The 21,709-nt window shown below is 40.7% G+C and overlaps 1 protein-coding gene across 1 annotated transcript in view; it reads right to left on the bottom strand.

Moving 5' to 3' along the window:
* Positions 1 to 4,439: 4,439 nt before the first annotated feature.
* Positions 4,440 to 21,709, bottom strand: part of LOC106898998 (transmembrane protein 132C-like) — a 150,278-nt gene continuing 133,008 nt past the window's right edge. The window contains exons 5-8 of the mRNA XM_014960623.1: positions 16,823 to 17,028; positions 16,125 to 16,398; positions 14,918 to 15,109; positions 4,440 to 6,100 (exon numbers count right to left, since the gene is read on the bottom strand). Of these exons, the coding sequence (XP_014816109.1) occupies positions 4,901 to 6,100; positions 14,918 to 15,109; positions 16,125 to 16,398; positions 16,823 to 17,028 (1,872 nt within the window). The 3' untranslated portion in view covers positions 4,440 to 4,900. The remainder of the gene's footprint in view (positions 6,101 to 14,917; positions 15,110 to 16,124; positions 16,399 to 16,822; positions 17,029 to 21,709) is intronic.

Raw genomic sequence — 21,709 nt, 5'->3', positions numbered from 1 at the left:
GAAATACCACGACACATGAAACAGTTCCTGCTCCTGAGGAAGACAGCAGGCTGTGCTAGGAGAGGCATTGCCCCCATCCCACCCAAGTCTCCAGAGTACTCCTGGTAGCCTTATCTCTTCCAACTTTCATGGCAGGGGCAATCAAACCCCTCATTTTGGGAAGCACACAAATTCAGTTTATCATGTGGCAAAGCAGCTTTAAAACTCTGCCCAAACAGTCAGGGACTTCTCATATATATTAAATCAAAAGTCCAGGCTCCTGGCTGCTGCCAATTAACATGGCTCTACCAGATGGCTTCAATAGAGACACAAAGATTTACAGCAGGTGTGGATCTAGACAGAAATGCTGTAGCTGTGACTAACAGAATAGTTGGAGCAGGGCCTTGGGAGTGGAGAGTGTTCCCAAGTCCTCCCTCGCAACCACCACAGGCCTTGCATCATGAGCCCCTGTTGTTAAACACGTCATACCCTCTCTGAACACATTTTCCACATTCTGACTACTGTAATATATGGTACGGAACCTGGAGCAGTGGTTCTTCTTCTTCACTATAGTACGATGTCACGTTACGATAGGCAGTACGTCAGGTGGCTTCCTCTTACAGCTTTAAAACCCCACCATGTTGGCAATGTGGAGATTAGCTGAAGTCCATTAGTTGATAACTCAGGAACTAAAAGACATCAATAATAGGCATGTGTTAGTAAAAAAACATCAGAGAAAACCATTTTATGTGCTTCAGGGATGTGATGTTGCCATTTAATTTGCTTTGGAAACATGGCTGCACTGACTGCCCCCGAGTCCTGCTAAAGAACCTGCTGCTTAAGCCTCTCCTTCTGGCCATGTGTGCGCTCAAGTTGGCAGTTGTACGTTATTATCAGCATTTGCAAAGTGATTATTATGGCACAGACAAGATAAAGACTAAGTCAGAACTGTAACAAATGTCCATGGTAATCTGCAGCGTGCGTAAAATGCCGTATGTGTTTGTGAATGGCAAGTGTCCAACCCAGTGCTAGAGGCTGCAGTCAATGGACTCTACGTGTGCAAGCCTCTCAAACCACTCACTTCAGAGGGACTCTGCAGCCATTATTTATTCTAATTTAAATATAATGACAAAATACTGTCACTGAGAAGTGACACATGGCTAATCGTCAATGAAATCTTGCCACAATGATCGCCGCTGTATATTAAAATTAATTTTTCCAAAAGGCAGTCATTTCAAACAAACTGCCTAAGTCTGAATCAACAGACAACATAGAACTATACTTGCAGTCAATAAATAAAAAGCAAAAAATGGTGACTATTTCAATGAATATTGAAACAATGAATAAGCTATAACTTTCCTATTCACAACAGAAGAGTTCTTCTCCTCCTTGGGAATGTTGAATCCAATCTGAGTTGCATTAGTTACATAGCTGTTTTTGAAAAGGAATTGCAAAATAGTTTCTCATGGGAAACTTCGACTTTTCCATCCTTTTAATTTCAATGAAGACACATTTTAATTTCTTGAATAAAGCACTTGAGCTGTTGAAGAGGAGGTGAATTAGGAATGTTTTCATTCACTGTGGAATACTTTCCCTCGACAATGCGGTGAGACAGCAAGACCAAGGAAGACATACACACGTCATTGTGAAAATACAGAGCAAAATGAATTCTGCTCATAAGGTTTTCTCTCAGTAGCCAACTGTTTATGTTAGATACTCTTTCCTCTTCTGATCCTATAAAGCCTCAGCAAAGAGCAAAGTCAGGGTGCATGGACTAGAAACAGTGATTTAGTAATTAGCCCTTTCCCCTCCAGCCAGTGCTGTACCAGTACTCGTGTTCAGGAGCACTGGGTTACTGGAGATGCCATTCTTCATACTTGCTGTAACAGGGGCTAGTCAGCACAGTAACAGCCTTCTTAAAAATGCAATTTGAACAATAATATTCTGTGCTACCATGGTGTATATTTTGCTCCATACTATCTTTCTTGTTCCTCCACTGTTGTGTTTTGCAGTTCTGTGCTGTAAATGCCTTTTTCACCTCAGAGACACCTGTGTTTTCCCAGGAAGATATACTGATCCCTGAGGTGTGGCTGATGCATCACTGTGCTTAGCTTGTAAAGTAGCTTGGGGTCCTTTGGGATACAGGGTGCTTTGTATATGTCAGTTGTGATTCAGTGAAACTTGCTTCCATCTGAACCTACTGTATCAATCAGAGAAGCAACATAATTAATTATGACTGGGCTGCACACATCAGAAGCAAGAGTCCTGGAGTTGTTCATGCTGATGATAGGCATGAAGATGAACAAGATGAATAGTGACATGGCCATGAACTGTGCCTGACTGCTGTCTTCTCCTGCCATCCATCATCATCCCCACATGTTGGGTGGGAAGGGGAAGCAGTTCACAAAAGAAGGGTCAGAGCAGTGAAAAACTTTCATACATCTCTATTCTCCTCTCTTCAGAAAGCAGCTTACATTTTGTTGCAGCTGTTAGGCAGTGGATGCAGTACTTCAACACAGAATCCACAGGAGCCCCCTCCCCATAGAAAAAAAAGAGGTTATTTTGTCAAGCCATGTAAAGCATTTTAATTACAATTTGTATAACATGTATAAATAAATATTACATTCTTTCAGTCTACAATGTATACTAGGCATATCTTGTTAAAACGTCCATCTATGTTACTGGGTGGCAGGATTGATTTTTGTCCAAGCAAAAAAACCAAACTACTGAGTTTAGTAATAAAAAAAAAAAAAGAAATACACAGGTAAAGACAGGACAATGTAAGTGCTTCCAGCTAACAGTCAGGACATAATACTGTTTTCCAAAAGGCTGGATATACCATCTTCCTTGCAGTTACGAAAGGTTTTGGATGACAGTGGTTTGCTCATTGTATAGATTTTGATCTGCATCCTCCATTCATGTAAACTGGCACTGAGTCAACACAGTTCTTCCAGTTTACACAATGAATCCATGACTCTGGTTTGTATTCGCTTCAGATTAATTATTGGTTTTGTATTTTTTATTCAAAACATCAGCTCTACATCTAATCTAAAATTTTCAGTCTTAGCTGGTCCAATGGCAAAAAAAAAAAAAAAAAAAAGTATTTTATTGCAGTGTATTACAGGTCAGAGAACTACTTAACTATGATGCTTTAACTAAAAGAAGTTACAATCTTATTGAAGTCACAGAAAAAAATATATATAGCTAAATTTATCGTTTGTAATAAGCAAACTCCAATGTGATACTAAGTCATTTCTGAAATAAAAATAGTTCCATAGATTAGGTTTTCAACTACTCCAAGTAATTGCCCCAAGAAAATGTCTACTTTTTGCAACGTTTCATTAGTGCAAGGAAATGTAAGTAGAACAACCAAGATCTCTAAGGTTTAACTTCAAAACCGCTACATCAATCATCATGATACTTAAATTTAGACACATACATACCCAGGAACATATGCATTAACTACTTCATACACATTCTAATTGTCTAGGAGACAATTCAATTTACACGTGACCAAGCAGAGAGATTCTTTTGATAGATTTATTTCACAGAAAAATAAAACTATAAAACTATATTAACACAAGCAACTTTTGCAGTCACAAATGAAAAAAAAAAAAAAAAAAAAATCTATAAAATAGCTCCAGATATTTCTTGATCTTGTTTCAACAATATTTCCCTCCCTCCCAACAGTCTGTCCAGAGGCCAGCTCTTCCACTACAAGGAAATAAAAGCGTGGGGACAATCAATGTCTTTCTGTCCATTCTTCTCGTAGCTTTCTGAGCTTGATGAGAGCTGGTGACATTAGAATAAACAGAAAATTATTGAATGAAATTATGAACTAAAAAAACCCCCAAATCCAGGCTCTACACATTTGGCCTGTGATGGTCTCAGTTCCAGGTACAGTGAAAATGCACCAGTGGGGCACCCCCATCGGTTGTTATTTCTAAAAGCTAACATAAAACAGCACCTTCTTCCCTTAGTGAAAGATGGGAACTTTGGTTGTGGAAATGTCAAACAAACAGCTAAATAAACAATCCAAACCTGAAAGTAAAATGAATACTTCTTCCAAACAGAACATATTTCTAGCTAGGGTGAAACAACGGAGGCTTAGGCTTTCAGAAGAGACACCACATGGAAATTATTAGTCAATACTTATCCCCTGAATTCTTTAAATGACAGGAGATTATTTATAGCTAACTTACAAACAAAATGTTCTTGGTCCACTGTGAACTTAGTGAATTGAAAAATTTCCTGGCTTTAAGATATTTAAAAGAAAAATGAAAGGGAAAATTATTCCGTTTCAACTTACAAAGTTGACACAGGACAAACAGAAAAGTAAAAATAAAAATACCAGGTAATTTCCTCCTTCTCCATATGTAATGCCAAAGACACATCTTCATTTCAAATGAAGGGATAAAAAGAAACAGCTTGAGTAACAATCTAAAAAATCACCTTGTGGGTCATATGTCCATAATTGTGATGTTTTATTAGAAACACAGATAAGTTATTGTTTGTCTCCTGCTTATTCTTTTCATGCTCCTATATTCTCTCTTTTCTTTTTACAAATATTTTTGGTACTTTGAAATACTACTATCATTATTATTTGTATGACCCATAAAACAAATTTTCACAACCTCATCTTGCCCAGTTCATCATAATGGTCATACCATTTCCTTGTTCCTTTCTGCTATTTATATTCCACTTTCTAAATCCATGAGTAGCTGAATAACTGCTGGAAAAACAAAACAAAGTGAAAAACAAAAATAAACCATCGACAGTTTGGCAAATTTCTTTCCCTGATTATAAAAACTGCCTCATCATTTCTCCTGGTGGTTCCTTCCCCTCCCCCTCTTCTGTCCCAATATATACTGTAGAACTGAAGGCATCAAGGTGTGGTTAAACCCAAAAAACCAGCAAGGAGCTACACTTTGTCTTTGAACTTTTCCATGTAGTTTCGTATCTCTTTGGAGTCCCCCAGGTCCATATCCTGGCACACCCACTTAATGTCATCGTCATTGCTACTTAGGATTGAGTTGACAGTAGGACAACCATCGTCGGGTGGGATGGTAGTGAATGTCGTGAATTTTACCCGCTTCCGTTTAGATGTCGGTGAATGTAAAGGTTCAGATTTCTGTTCCTTTCCAAGCTTGCCCCCTGAGTCAGCACACCTGTGAACCTGGCTCTGAATATTCTTCTGAGCACTGCCATCGAGAAGCTGGTTGCTCTCCTCACAACCCGACCCTCGGTCAATAATCGTTGTGTGCTCATCCTGCTGAGGTGATCCATCTGCTGTGTTCTCCAGAAGTTCTGCTTCATTTCCCAGCCAGACCCAGTCATGAGAATGGGTCATGGTGGCCTGTCCTTCCACCAGAACCTGTTTGTGACGATACTTCAGTGCAAATGTTGCACAGTTTATAAGGAAGACTAGAATTGCCAGGCAGAAGACCCCTAGCAGAGCGTACATCCCGATCTCCAAATCGCTAAGGCCCCTAGGTGTCTGTACCAGGTCATTTTCCTCCATACCCGCGTTGCCTTTTGGGAGGTCTACTTGAGCAGGGAAGTTGGTGAAGTCTATAGGAATGTTCTGCAGCTGGCTATCGTCTGAGATTTTGCCACCATCCAGCCTATTGTTTTTAATTACTTTATTTTTTATTACGGATTTTGCTGTTGTGCTGACTTTCCTGATGGCGCCTTCCTCTCGCTCTGCTGAAGAGCTACCATAGTATCGTCCATCCTGGCCATACCGTTCCTGATCCGACACTTTGTGCCGCCGGTCACTAGCGTGGTTTTCAATCTCATCAGCATCATAATCTCCACCTGTATCAGAGTCTGCATCGTTCTGGCCAAACTTGACTTTGATGTTGCCATTCCCCACAGCCAGGACACTTTTCCTCTTGGACTTTTGACAGGCTTCAGAAATCATCATGTCCACCTTGATTAAAGTGCCCTGACCTTCACCTTCTGCTGCCACAACTGGCCATTTTAAGGCAGCGTCCTGGTGGATCGAGACAACAGCTTCATCTAATGATACAGCAGAAAGGGAGAAGTCCTTAGAGTCATAAATGTCCAGCGGAGTAACAGAGCTGTCACTGAACTGAATCCAGGTGCTTACTACAGCTTCCTGAAAGGAGAGGGATATGGTTAAAGACAGGGTCTTAAATAAAACAGCTCAACCCATTGCAGCTCATCAATCTCTCAGCTCTGAACAGCTGCTGGAGGAAATGGAAGACAATGGCTCTGTACTGCATTTAAAGCAAACCAAGCTTCAACTGATGGGGCAGAAAATTGGTCACATTTTTCACTGAAGGTTCCACTGTTATCCTTCCTGCAAATGTTTTGCAAAAGAACATATAAAATAATTTATATGGGATGTCTGTAATATCAAAGTACCCATTAACAAGCTACAATTTACATGATTTATAAAGAAAGTCATTCCTGTCATACAAGACCTGAAAGAGACAAACCAGAAAAATTACCAGAGGCACTTGACAGAACACTTATTTTTCTCATGTTCCCCATGCACAGGTGTCACAGGGAGCTGTCAAATTAAACAAGGCATAAATATCTTAGCAGGAATAAAGAGCTACCACAATATCTTGGAAATGGTTGGGAGCAGAAGATTCACCAGAAAGAAAATGACTAACGGAACAATTGCCATTTTGTTGGAGAAAGGTTTGTTTTAAGTAAAACACACTTTATGCTTGAGATAATTAAAAAGTCCATCACATTTCTGTGTCAAGGAGAGGAGGATGGGGATTCTGGTATGTTCTCTACAATAAAAATACAAATGGCCTGGATTTAATTGGACTGTCTTTGTTCTCTGCAGGTAGCACTGTTAGAAGTCATCATTAGAAGCAAACACAAAGCTAGAGGTCAGCTCTCTGCCATTTGAAATCCCATCCAGATGATATAGATATTTACTTCTCCACGTCTCAGTAGCTTTCTTTGCAGGAGATTTCTTTATTTTTTCATTTGCTCTATGTCTTGCCTGTTTAGCCAGCAGACGTGCAGGCAGATTGCCGGAGTGCAACTTCACACAAAACTGAAGTTCTTTTCTTCCCAGACTTAAACCGCAGATGGCCCTAATAACTTTACACTTGGGTACATCAGAACAACTGGGCTGAAAATCACCATCGGGAAAAAACATTGCCACCCTGTTAATGTCCAGTCATAATACAAATTTACAACCTAATATGGTTTTCAATTGGCTACAATTTGTTACGCTATGGTTATAAACAAAGGGAATTGCTACCCTTCTAGTTAAATTTAAAGCTTTTCAATGAAAACAGCAAGGGGCATTTAGCTGTGCAGAAGGTTGGACTATACTGAATATTTGATTTCCAAAGTGCTATCAGCAAGTTCTTGAGGGACTGAAAGAAGAAAAATTAGTTGTGGCACAACAGGAAAGAAGGCAAAGTTCTTGATGGCTCAAACACACTTCAAACAGCTGAAACAGAGCCAGGGTAGCTCAGAAGCTGGGAAGGTTGAACTGTGTAAGAAAATTAAAACAGCTGATCTTTCATTAGAGAAACAACCCTGAAATGGCTGAACAGACAGAAACATAAAGCTGCAGGGCACAGCTTAAATTTATATCATAGAAATCTATAGTAGAGCAAACCCAGGTCTGGGAAAGTAAAGGGTTTGGTTTTTTTAATGGATATGTGTTGAGAGAAAAAGATACATCTCCTCTGGCAATTCAACACCCTGTTGCCTTCCTTATCTCTAAAACAGCAGGACAGCCTCGTGTACCATTGGGGACGTGTGTAAGATACACTTAGTTTTCATCAACCTATGGAATGCAAAAACACCAGCATCATTTCCAGCATATAATACGACAAGCTTGACACCGTCTGCCAGTGGCGCTCTTGTTTGGAGAGCGGAATGAGAAAATAAGTGCAGAATTTTGTACAGTTAAGCTTGGAAATTACAAGGCTTGTGCTTCCTCCCACCTCTGCTGGGGACTTTCATAGTTCCACATCTCTACAAAAGGATTTGCATTACTAAATCCTCTGGCAGTGCTTAATAGCCAAACACAGCACCCCAGGCATTGCAGAGCACCAGGTCTGATTATGGCCCTTACTATGCAAGTAGGTTTTATTCGTGGTAGAACAGCAGCTCTGAGGGATCTGAGGTCTCCATTCCGGCACTGGAAAGGAACACGACGAGCCATATATTCTTCTTTTCTGTCTTCTTCATGCTATCCATATCCTTATTTGATTTTCTTATCCTGACTCCTTTCTGCTTTAACAGCCCACAAGTTGAGGTAGACAACATGGAAGAATTCAGCCCAGATGGCTAGAATTTGACAAAGTTGTAAACAACTTCAAAACAACTTTTATTCTTTATGCTATTTATCCACTATGCTGCATTCCTGGTTTTATGAAGCAGAGATAGAGAAAAATGAAATGGCAGTCAGCTGAAATTTGCAGGCACATATGTGATTTACTATAGATAATAGAGGTGTGCAATAGCTTAGCCATTCTTTTCAACCTGCATTGAGGTTTTTTATTTCCAAGAACTAATTTTTCACAACACAACATTGTCATGCTTATACTACAGACAGTATTAATTAAACGGGAAAGAAAACAAATGAGATAAAGAGGGACAGAATCTCAAATCCTGCCAAAGTATACTGTATCAGCCCAAATATTCTATTTGGCAAGAGATCATCTCCTCTCATTCACTGCTGAAGGCAGAGGAAGGAAGTGAATCTCCCAAATGATTATAAATTCTGAAAAGCTAAAATAAAAAAAAAAAAGAAGAAAGAAAAAAGAAATGATTTAATACCATGTCCTTCAAAGAGCTGTTTCTGCAAATCCTATGTACCGCATCAATAAATCCCCTCTGAATCTCTGACAAGGACCTCCAATTACTATCAGCAGATGAAGATGGATCGGAGCCTTCTTACCTGCAAAGTTGCTGCCCGTTGTCTGATGTCCTCAACACTGAGGTGACAAATGCTTGTATTCATTAATTATCAAGCATAAACAAATAGTTTGAGGGATTATCTGGCCCTCCAGTCTCTTTTGCCTCCACTGTTCCTCTCTCTTTCACATGCACACACACACACGTACTCAGCTGCACTCTCAGAACAAATGAACCACGACTACACATTAGTGCCAGTGTCTTCTAGAGAACAGGATGATTTATATGGTGACTATGATGATGTGAAGTGAGTCAGATAATGTACATTAGATCATGTTAATGACAGCAAAATCCAGTCCAGAGGGGATGATGAAACTGCTTCCCACAAACACTGTTGATTATCAAATATCATGCTTTCTCTAAGTACATAAAAAACTTTCCTTATCAAGACACATTTTGTCTATATTTTCCCTTGTGCCTTTGCTGTTCTCTTCCTCCATTCCAGGTACAACCTACACACTGGCCCAGCATATTGGCCAGTTCTTCTTGGTCTGCTGCTGTCCAAGCACCTTTTCTGGCCTTGAATTCCATTGCTACTTACCAGTCCAAAGATGCCACTTGATAAATCTTCTTGGATAAACTTGCACCTTGCTTTTTGTTAGCAGTTTTATCTCCCTTGTTATACACGTGTTATGTTAGGCGGTTAAAACAAAGGGGCAATTACCAGAAGTAACATGGCACTAATGGAAACCAATAGTCCCCACAGAGCTCTGTATTGCCTGACCTGGAATACTTCAAACCTGCCATACAAGTCACCACAAACACTATGGTTTGCTGGCTATGTCTGTTCTACCTAGATAAAACAAGGAGGCAACTTGAATGCAGGAAGCAGAGCTGGTTTGGAAGCTCAATACAAAGCCCATCGTATGGGGCTATATGATCTAATGAGTCCCACTGTGCTGGGACTTGCATGAGTTGCCTGTGAAAATCTGGGAGCCCTCTAAAGCATTTGATAGCCTGCTTATCTGTGGACAAGGTTCCACTGAGCCCATCTGTAGCATCACAGTCAGTGATTACAGAGTGTCCTTCAATACCTCCTCCAAAAAGCTGGGGTCAGCTTGGTTCCAGAGCATGCTACCTTGTATTCTGAGCCCTTTTAATGGTCTTTATTCACTAAAGCACAAATAAAAATATAAAAATAAAGCCCTCGATTGCTGGGGTCAGCTGCAATAGTCCTGAAGTAAGGCAGGACACCACAGGAAAGAAACGGATGGCTGGATGGCTCTGCAGAAAACAAATACATCCCTCTCTCAAATGAAGGCAAGGGAATACTGCTCTTAGCTTCTATTAGACCAGCTCTGATTGTTCTGTCTGGGGACTTGAATGCTGAAATGGGTTTCCCTAGCAATTTTATCACATGAAATATCAAAGTATTACATGTGCATTTATTTTTAAGCTTGTGGGTTGTGTAGTAAAAATTGGGCTTGATCATTATAATGTGGAAATGAAAGGTAGCCAAGACTCAGATCTTAATTCAAACCATGCATTCCCCTGCCGTGTACTTCTTTCCCTCCCTTTTGTCCAATCTGCTAACGTGACACTTCTTTCCACTGAGAATTTGCTTGTATTTGCAATGGAAGAGTTCAGATTCTTATCTAACAATACATCCTTTCTCCCTTTCCCATGCTGCTTAATTCCCTTGTCATACTTGTGAGCCATTATATTGCTCTGTCAGTTTAAAGAGGATATAAATACAATTTACGTGTAATTTATACTGCTAGAACGGGGTAATGAATCCATGCCATAAAAATACTCCTAATATCTGTTATTTAACTGTGAGATGTCAGTGAACTCCCAGAACTAGTTTGCATGAAGGACATAAGATAAAGCAGGACAGTATTGTGTCAATCCAAAAGGCAGGGACATACAAACAGCTCTAGCTTGTCACCCTGATTCAGGTGGTGCTGAGCACCCTCACCTCCTATCAGAGTGAGAGCTGACAGCTCGGAGGACACTCCCTGAGGTTACAGATGACCTCACAGGGTTAGGTCTTGTCACTGATGTGAACAGGAGCTACACATGTGAAAGAGATTAACTTGGCCTTTACAAAGTCTTAACGTTGCTCTTTTTTCCCTAAGAAAAAGTCTGCAGTTTTCTAGTAGCCAGAGAGATAAATTAATACACACAGCTATTTATGAAAAGCTTTCTCCTTCTTTTATTTTATCCACTCTCCAACTTCAGTTCATTAGACCACATGCAATATCCTACAGTGATGAAAAAAGCTATGATATGACTAAGTTTCCCTGCAGAGCCAGCTGAAATTTAAGAGTCCTTGAAGCTCGCTCAGTTCAGAAAACACTTAAACACTGCAGGTTTTCTTTTATTTACCTTTTAGAGAAGCCTTTAAGATGGCAGTGTTGACTTTAACAACCATCAGCAAGCCAAATGGCACATGTTTCCTACCTGAGCAGATGGACACTAAAAATAGACTGTTCACAGCTACAGCTTCCAAGTTTTTGCAAGATATTTCACCTTTGATACTTAAAAGTTGACCAACATGCATTTATTTTTAGGCACCTAAATAATTTATCCACTTTTCAGTGCCAATGAGCTCCCCATTGATTTAAAGAAACAGGAAGTATGGGCTCAGCATCCCTCAAGGTCACCTCAGGTAATTAGTTGCCCAAATACAGATAAAGGTATCTAACTTAAGGCATCCAAGAAAAAAAAAAAAGCTTATCCTCTTTAGATTGCTAAGTATTTGGAGAAACCGCCAACTTTTCAGGACTTGATGTTTTGGCTGCTGTGTGCTACTTACGCAGACATGGTATGGTCATTATAATTAAGGAACTAATCTAGTAATTATATTCATTGAAAGACAGTTGCAACAAAAATAATAGTTTCATTCCTATGATAGTGGAAGATCTGTAATGGCACACTCTGTATAATGCTTTATGCCATCCATTGCACTATACAGATGTCCTGTTTAATCTGCTGGGGACATCACTGTGCCTGCCAGAGTACCAGTTACCCAAGGACATTTGCTAATCTATGCTGAAACTTGGCTATGGAAGGTGCTAAAGTGGAGCCAAGGAAAACACTTGACTAAGAACACATTGACTGTTTTTTCCATATAACAATGTTGAGACATGCACAATCACTCCTGAGAAAAATAAAACCTTCAGCTATCTTGACTGTTATTTTGTTTTTCAGTTGCATCAGTAAAGTTTGCATGAGTTATTTGGGCCTTTTTGTAAATTTGTTTGAAAGGAAAAAAACACACTTCAATAATGAAGTCCTTGCAACATCCAAGTATGTGCTTAGTTCTGGGCTGCCCTTTTGGAAAAAAACCCTCTTTCAAAAGGGCTTGATTTTCAGAAAATACTCAGTAATTCCCTTCTAAAATTTGAGCTCAGTAAGGATCTCAGCTGGTATTACTCCAAATCATGAGTCACTTCTTGCAAAATTTAGCCACAAGCATTCCTTCATTTGCGTTAATTCTTCTAAGGGCAAGTGTCTTAAATGTTATATCTTCCATTCAGACTGCAAATGAAAGGAAAGATGGATGGGACTCTGTAGGGCACTCCTGTGCTAAGAATATTTCCTTCAATGTATTGTCTGGTGTGAAGTCTACTCCTGTCTTATTTTTTTGGTGATGCAAATACCAAGTCCCTGAGGTCTCTTTTCAACAGCCCTTCCTTGGGCAAGCCCTGTCTACAGGCTGAGGAGGATTTAAGCCTGAGAACAAATGAGTGGCTTTACAGTAAAGCAGGATGTGAACTGCACAGTATGTGGGATTAGCTCAGGCCCCTGGGACGAAGGCACTGCCAAAGTGTCCCTGTACCTATGCACTGTGCCCAGGTTCCACAGTGACCTGGCATGACCAGGATGAGGACTGCAAACACCCACAGTGCTTGAGGAATGGACCCTCACAAATTCCCCACAGTGAGGGGTGATGCTCCCAGCAAAGCCTTCAGTTGGGAAGCCGGCAGGACACTGCTCTTACTCCTGGTTGAAGAGGAGGTGGTGGGAAGACAAGCAGAAGGGATGGGCAGGCTCCAGACTAGAGGAGCTGGGAGGAGAAGCAGAGACTGAAGTGGGACTCCACAAGAACACGCTGCTCTGTGTTTGCATGAAACTGGGACAGAAGACGCTGTGCATAGGAGTGGGAAAAACTGACAAACTTGTGATTGCTACTAAGCAACCAGATTTCCCTGGGTGTTCCAGATCCTGCTGTAGAGAAGGTTTTCCACTGCCTTCTAATAAAGTCTAGGTCCCTTTTTTTTTCTCAGATGGAGTCTGGAGAAGAAACAACAGATTTTAAACTGCTTTTACTGAGAAAAATTGCTTGATTTTCTCCTGCCTCCTGTTTTACCAGTCAGTACCTTCAGTGAACATGATGCAGTAGCGCTATCTGTAGGACCAGGAAGAGGACAGGAGGGACAGCATCATCCCACGCTGCCCAGCAGTACCAGAAGCAGAAGCCATTGCTCTGAATGACAGCCTGATCTGTCCAGTCACTTCTGTGTCAGAAACGTGCCACTGAGGAAATGGAAATTGTCTCGCAAAAGAACATCAGCTTCAACAAAATATTTCACTAAAATTGTTCCATAACACAGATGCTGTGAAAAATAATTTCAAAACAAATCACGTTTACACATTTTTACTCTTTTCCATTATTTCATAACTTGCCAATTGTAGTGACATATAATGACACATCATATCATATTGCCATGCCATAACACAATGGGAGATGTCACGTTGTGCACTACTAAAATGCCCTGTCATAATCTGCCATAACCTGATGTTGATAAATATCTTTGCATACTCAGGACACATCACCTATAAATCTGAGAAGCTGACAATATATCTGTGCAACCTTTCCAGATTCACAAGCTCTTTTATCTGCAATCAAAGCCATGATTCTTCCAAGATACTGCAGGACAAATGGTGCTCTGTCCTACATAACAGAATTGGGTTAGACATGCTTTAGCTTTTGCTTTTACAGTCTTTGTCTGAAGACAATATGTCAGACATGGTTTCTAAGCCCCGGAGAAGGGTATAAATGGGTTAATTACATAAGGTTCTTATGTTTACAGGATGCAGTAAATGGAACAGATGGGCAGCATGTCCTTCTAGCTTGGACATTTTCCTGTCACTAAGTTATAAAACAATCTAAATTATTTTTATGTTCCAGAAAATTAGGTAGCAATAATCATGAAAATGGGCCATAAAACTTGACTTGAGACCTCTCCCTATCTGTGTGAGATGAAATACAGCTTCTGTGAGAAGAGTAGCTGTGGACAGAGTTAATTGCATGGTCCCCAGTCCCCCTCTTCAAATGAGCAGACTAAAAGAGCAATGAACACACAACTTGTTCCACTGCTACGGACCCTTGTTTTTAGTCTGTTCCAGAGCAACTATTTGCCTTGGTGTGGTCGTACTTTCCAGTCTTCTTTTCCAAGCGGGTTGTGACCTGAAACATACTGCTTCAAAGACCCCCTTTACAGAGATGGAAATCTGATGACTTAAATTATGTAGGAACAATGCAGTGATACCCTAATGAACTGAATGGTGAACCCCCTAAAATCCACTGAAAATAAAAGGAGAGAGGAGCCTGGCAGTCTTCTGTGACTGTATTTGGCTATCTTCTGCCTCTATTTTATAGCTCTTCAAAATACTAAACTGTTGTGACACACAGAGCTTGGTGCTCTCTGGCATGGAAAACAAGGGCATGCTCATATAGCAAACAAGGATCACTGTCCAAAGACAGCCTGTGTTGTGAAAATAACAGATGTTGCACCATTTCAAGAAAGGGTATTAAAAATTTAAATAATATAAACTTCAGTGTAGTCAGAACTTTTACTGCAGATGTAGTCCATATTTGAAGGGAAGAAATGAAAAGACAATTTCAGAGTACCTCTAGAGGAAAGCAATTGACACGGACACGTACTACACCAATACTTTAAAGCCTAACTTCTAAACTTGTTATGAATTGTCATTCACACTTCACATGGAGAAAATACTGCCCCATCCTAAAAGGCAACAATAGTAAATATGGAGGGTACACTACCTGCTTAGGAGTATGAAGCAGCTCTTGGGCAACGGTTGTAGCCACAATAGCCCGACTACTTGCAGCGCTTGGCTGAAGAAAGAGTGAAAGCCCAGCCACCAGCTGCACTCCAAGGTCTGTTATGGTCACTTTGTCATCTAACACAGTCACTGTCTTCTCTGCCAGGATGGAGTCAGACAGAGGAGACAAAACCTTTGGAGAAACACAAAAGAATCAACTTAGGAAAAGGCCGATCAATTAAAATGACCTTTCTTAAGGTCATCATCCCTTCTTGTCTCCAAAGCTTTATGCATAGAAATGAAATGGCAGAGCACACTGAAAAAGCAGTCTGATTTCATTAGCTGGCTCGGAAAAACATTCAGTAGAGAGGTTACAGCTAAGAACATCCAATACTGAGAGCTGTACTCTCTCAGTTGTGTTCTTCCCTGTTATTCTGTGTCCAGTATGGATGAGCTCATCACATTTACTTCCCAACCATTTCAAAGAGAGGTGAGCAACATCTAGGATTTATCCTTCACTTCTTTGCCTAGAAATTCTCATTTCTCTATCTTTTCTGTATCTGATGGAACATCAAGGTAGTAGGATAACCTTCCTTTTAATGAAACTAAGGGCCATACTGCTATCTTTAGGGAACTAAGGATAGCTAGTTCACGCACATACTGTCTTCTCCACCTTCCCCATCTCATATCTACAGCTGAGATCAGCGATTTTTTCATTTGTGCATTGGCTTAGTAAGGATTCAGCTGGGACAGAACTGGGATATGGTGTTGGCTGCTTGTGCCTCTCAGCGTCATTAACCAGGTTGGGTTTTTTCCCCCCTGAATTAATGTTTAAAAAAGTCAAAAGAAACTTGACACAATCTAAAGATCTCTGTCTCAAAAAGTCAAAATGGGGCGCATCAGCTGACTGGTGGTAGCCTGCATCCACATTGGGCAAGAACTCTGACTTCTCACTGAACCTGGAAGTGCTGCCTCTCCTAAACATCTCTGAAGGCTCTATGGCTTCCAGCTCTTGGCCATGCTGCATGCCTCGGACCACATCTGGCTTGCGTCAATGTTGTTGCATTAATGCTGTGTGTGACACTCTAGAAGGTTGCCAGAATGTAATGAGAAATTATCATGCTTCAAGACAGCAGACAATTGCTATTTATGCCCCCACACAGGTTCCCTATGAGAATGGCAGAATGTGGTAGTTTAGAGCACAGTACCTGCATCGTTGTCATTCCTACTTCCCGACCGATCAAAATCCTGCCTTCCTGCAGCTTGGCAATGTGAGGATCCTCCAGTTTCATAAAATCCATCACCAGGTCCGTAATGTCAAACTGCCAATCTGAGCCCAGTAAGTAGTTCAGCTGACCCCAAGGGCTAGAATCCTCAGCTACAAATTGGGTGAGGACTCGCACCATAGCATGCTGGTACTGCAGAGTGCATCCTCTTCCTTTCCGTTCATCTTCATCCTCATCATCACTGTCTCTGGTTGGTCTTTTTTCATAAGAAATTGAAACATAAAGAAATGTTTTCAAGAACATTAGTGAAAACCTTAGAATGCTAACCCCCTTAAATAGCAGCCCTCCCTTCTATTTTGTTGGATCAATGGTGATTCATGGCTACCTAGCATGGGGACAGCCTGAACAACAGCAACACTCTAAGTGGTTCCTACTAAAGCACCAGACCATGCTCTGTTGCACAGGACAGACACACGCACAGAAGAAAAATTCCCACAACTTTAAAAAGCTTTATTATATCTGCAGATAACGGGTGCAAAGCTGGGGATTACAGTACTGCTGTTCCTCAGGGAAAGATGCTGCCTTTTGGGTGCAGGTGCTGCAGCTGTTCTTGCTGAGAGTTAAAATAAACTCCATTCATTTTACAAAAATATCCAAAAAAATTAGCAACTCAAACCCACCTTTTGTTGGAAACAACAGGGACTCGCCAGCCTTTGATCTGGCTCAGTTCTGTGTCCGAAATGTCAATTTGAAGAGGCAGGCGTGGAACCCAGACTGTGATTTGCAGAGGAGCACTCAGATACTGATACGTGAAGTTCACAAGTGCATTCACCTTGCCTTTCATTTCTTTGCCATTGACAAAAACATAGTCACATCTGTCAGAAACCTAAGGGGGAAGAAGAGAGAGAGAAAAAAGAAAAGGTAATCACTGCAACAAAATGAGCTCAAAGAGTAACCCTGGCATCTCAGAAACAAAAACAAACAAAAAAGGCTCCCTTCTCTTTATGAATGTTAATGATGGCCTTTTACAATGGCAGCAGCTGAACACAAAAATCCATTGGCTCAGGAGGCATAATTATGCTGGAGATGCCTGAAGACTGCGTACTATTTATGAAGCTGGTGGTTGACTTTTGGTTTGTTATGCAGTGAGCCACCAGCTGATCGCAGTGCTGTGGAATTCATAATGAGCAAGGCTCCTTCACAGCTTGGTCAAGAGAAACCCAACAAACCAAAACAGGTCTCAATGGAGGCAAGCAGCAAATCAAAGCTCTACCTCGATGAGCACATTCATCAGGGGGTGATGCTGCTTTCAGTCTTCAAGACAAAGCTGGCTCTGGAGTGGATTTCATCCACCGAAGAGTAACAGAAGCCTACTCATTTCCTCCACAATAAACATTATCTGTTTATAAATGTTTACATTTTGATTAAAGCTGTAAAGTACTTCTAAACACTGCAGTGGATTTATCATTAACATGTAAATGCTGTCCTGAAATATAAGCATGCATTATCATAGTCATGTAAGAGTTATATCACTAATCACTTCTTTAATCAATGTTGTAATTTACAGACCATTGAGTTTTCTCATTTATTACGTTACTGAGTACTAGTGATAAAATCACTCCTGAATATATAAATCATTAAGAGGGATGCAGATAGTATGAAGTGACTCCATGTGATAAAGTCATTGTCATATCTATTCCTAAAGGTGTCATAAATGTCTAGGGAAATCCTGTGGCACATTAATCATACATTAAGTGGCTAGCAATGGGAGCTGTTACCTTACTAAATGAGCTGCCATGTCTGCAGAAATTAACAGTAAACCCAGCAGATCTCTTCAACTCCTCTTCCTGCTCCCATCCCGTCAGAATTCTGTTTCATCACCCATAATGAGTATCATTAGTGGTGGCAATGTGTCTCCCCACCTGAACATATATTTATATTATCATCTGTTCCTTTTTATCCCCACTCCCATTCCGGACACCATTTTATTCAAATGAAGATTATCAGCTAGAAATGCTGATGGCCCCAGTCTAATCAAACAGATGGGTGTCCTCTGTGACCACAGACACAGGAGCTAAACTGTTCCCAGTTTGATATACACATCCCATTTGTATCCTCTCTCAGGTTTAGGCACTGCTCACACTCTGGTAAAATATTTGATGGTGAGATTGCAAAAGGAAATTTCAGAGAACACAATACAAATATTTCTATGACTCATTCCCTAAGTGGGTTACCCTGTAACTGGGCTCTGTTGACTGAAAACAGTACAAAGTACTACCATACCTGACCCATCTGTCTGTTTAGGCTTCTCTCTCAGACCATTGAATATAGGTTTAAAAGTCTGAAGGTGGCAGAAATGTCTTCATTTTCTCACTATGAATGGCATGCCCTATTTTTACATGTATTAAATTGAATGGCAATACAGAAAAGGATTTAGTTCACACTAGGCTGTTTCAGAGTGACTATTTGATCTAATCTAAAAGTACTATGCAGCAGAGCTGCATAATATAACATATAATACCATGCAGTGATTCAGAACTCTTCCCTAGATGGGCTGCTCTTGCTTTCTATGGTGCCATTGCATCATCTTCACCCAGGGAGAGGAAGCATCATGAAAATGTTTCTCATGAAAACAACTCTAACTGCACAGGTGAGCAAGGGCTACATGTCAGGAGTCACCACCTTGGCTTCCTGAGCACAGAGACATTCCTGCCCGGAGCAGTACCCAGCTGCTAGGACATACTGGGAGCATTCAGCTCCCGTATTTGAGCTACTGATGTGTGGCAGAAATGTCTTCATTTTCTCACTATGAATGGCATGCCCTATTTTTACATGTATTAAATTGAATGGCAATACAGAAAAGGATTTAGTTCACACTAGGCTGTTTCAGAGTGACTATTTGATCTAATCTAAAAGTACTATGCAGCAGAGCTGCATAATATAACATATAATACCATGCAGTGATTCAGAACTCTTCCCTAGATGGGCTGCTCTTGCTTTCTATGGTGCCATTGCATCATCTTCACCCAGGGAGAGGAAGCATCATGAAAATGTTTCTCATGAAAACAACTCTAACTGCACAGGTGAGCAAGGGCTACATGTCAGGAGTCACCACCTTGGCTTCCTGAGCACAGAGACATTCCTGCCCGGAGCAGTACCCAGCTGCTAGGACATACTGGGAGCATTCAGCTCCTGTATTTGAGCTACTGATGTCTAACACAAGCCCGTTATCTCGCTGCTGTCTCAGCTGCATGGAAACTGGAATGGCCAGTGGGTGACTCCCCCCTCTCAATGTCTGGCCGTGTTATTACACCTCTCCCTACAGCTGCCCGTGTCTCTCCACCAGAGATGGAGACCCTGCAAAATATCTTAGACCAGATACCTAATTCTAGATGGCTGAAGTTAAAAGGAGTACACATCTAAACAATACACCGCATACAAATGTTACCTATGGCACAACCTGATGTTCAGGACACAAGGAAGTCCTGGCTTACACAGACTCTAACTTCTGTCTCTCTCAGTAGCCTCAGGAAAGCCAATTCGACTCTTTCTGTCCATTTTCCCCACTTCCCCATTTTCCATTCTTCAGCCCTGTATTCCCTCAAGAAGAACCTTTTGGCAGCCTTGTCAATAAGATTTAATTCTGCTTGAAGGAGAAGCCATTGCCACCCTGAAACTGGTTCCATCCTCTTAATTTCTACGGACTTGATCTCCAAGACAAACGAATGAACTTTCTTAGTGGTACAAGTTGCTTGTTTATGCACAGAGTAAACCACATGCACGTGCTGATAAAAGATTTCTGATAACATGCTCAGTTTCAGACTGACCAGGTCTGGTTTAGATGTACGATGTAATATTATCTAAAGCCCAATGTTGTCAGTAGCAGAACAAATGCGACTGCCAAGGAAAAAACACAATAACAATAGTAGCAAAACTGCAATTCCTAAATGGTTCTGGGCTGAGATCCAATCTCCATCTGTATTTGTAAAGCTGCTATATGCCTTCATGGGTATGCGACAAACAAATGGCTAAACAAATATACACAGCATTCTAAGGAGGTGGCTGTTGTAGCTACCACACAGCCTTTAAAATTGCTACAGGACAATATTTATTACTGGACATGCATCAGCAATAGTGGCAGATCTTTATGAGCTGCATTGAGAAAAACATTACTCTTTTCACAAAGTACAAGCATTGCTAATGTCCTTACACATGCTCTTTATTCTGTTCCTGTATTACTGATAAAGAGGTAGCACACAGAAAGTACAGGAGGAGAAAAGCTTATACTGGATTGTATTACTGTATGCATTTTAACTATTGTGCTTTCAGGTATCCATTCTTGAAACAACATTGATTGTTTTTGACAAAGAAAGGCAACAGACTTCCCAACTAGTGCTGTACAGGAGATGAAAGGGAGAAGGGAACAGTATCTCTGTGTATAATTCACAATATGTGTGTGCTCTCCGGATGTACGGGATTAAGGATCCTTTTCAAGAAACATTCAATTAAAGCTATTCCATAGTCTACAGCTCCTGTAAGCAACACACCTCAGCTAAGCTTAGCTATAGCAGGCTAAGCACAATGAGAGCAAGTGGGCTTGCTTCCCTTGCCCTTGTCTCACACAGTGTCACTTAAAAAATAAAAAAAAAAGGATTTCTCAGCCTCTGAGAACAAATCCAGACGTACTGATTCTGCTACAGTTTACAACATCAGCAAGCCATGTGTAAGGTCTGATTTGCTAAGCAGACACCTCTCACAAAAAAGGGTAGGGGTTATATGGTGCAACAACAGACCCCCCTAGCTCAGATTAACTGAGATGGAAATAATATCACAGTCAACGTGGTTTTGGAGTTATTCAAAGTAGACTTGGTAAAACTGTTTTGATCTTTTCACATGTGGGGTTAAGAGAGATGGAAACACAAGACTGGCATGGACAACCTAAACCACTGTTGCATGGAATCACAGAGGAAGAATGGAAAGGAGATGAAAAAGAGTAATAAATTAAACTGGATCATATTAGAATTCAAATTCTTTTTAATTAAAAGAGTATATTTGTTTAAGCATTTTTCATAGATAAAAGTATCTCTCTGTTTCCCTCCAGGGTTTGCAATGCTCCTGGAAGGTCACTGAACAGTACAATGACTGGCTCTCATCTGTGAGTCCTGCCCACAGGACCTTAAGGAAGTTCCTAATAGAGGCTGGAGACTCTGTGCGCAGCCCTCTGTCTCTCATCTCCTGTAGTATTTATGCTTTTACTATGAAAGCATTTTTCCCCTGAAAGTGCTTTTTATCTTTGGAATCAGAAGTGAGAGAGGATGAAGGGAAAGCGTGCTTAGCCACCACCTTTAAGTGATAGGTTTTTTTGTTTTTTTTTCCCATTCTGCGTAGCAGATCAGCAAGAAGTTTTCCATTTTAAAGAGCTTTCTGATGCTACTTCAGCAGTTTCTTTCATTATTAAGCTGCATTCAGCTACTTCCCCACTTTTTTTTCCCTATTTTTCTAACTTCTCTCTCCAGATTAAAACTAAAATAAAGAAGCTAGACAGCAAAAGGCAGGGCTAAGCACAA

The sequence above is a fragment of the Calidris pugnax genome, unplaced genomic scaffold (assembly GCF_001431845.1).
Source record: "Calidris pugnax isolate Ruff unplaced genomic scaffold, ASM143184v1 scaffold32, whole genome shotgun sequence".
NCBI classification, from domain to species: Eukaryota; Metazoa; Chordata; class Aves; order Charadriiformes; family Scolopacidae; genus Calidris; species Calidris pugnax.
This window is presented reverse-complemented; position numbering and strand designations above follow the sequence as displayed.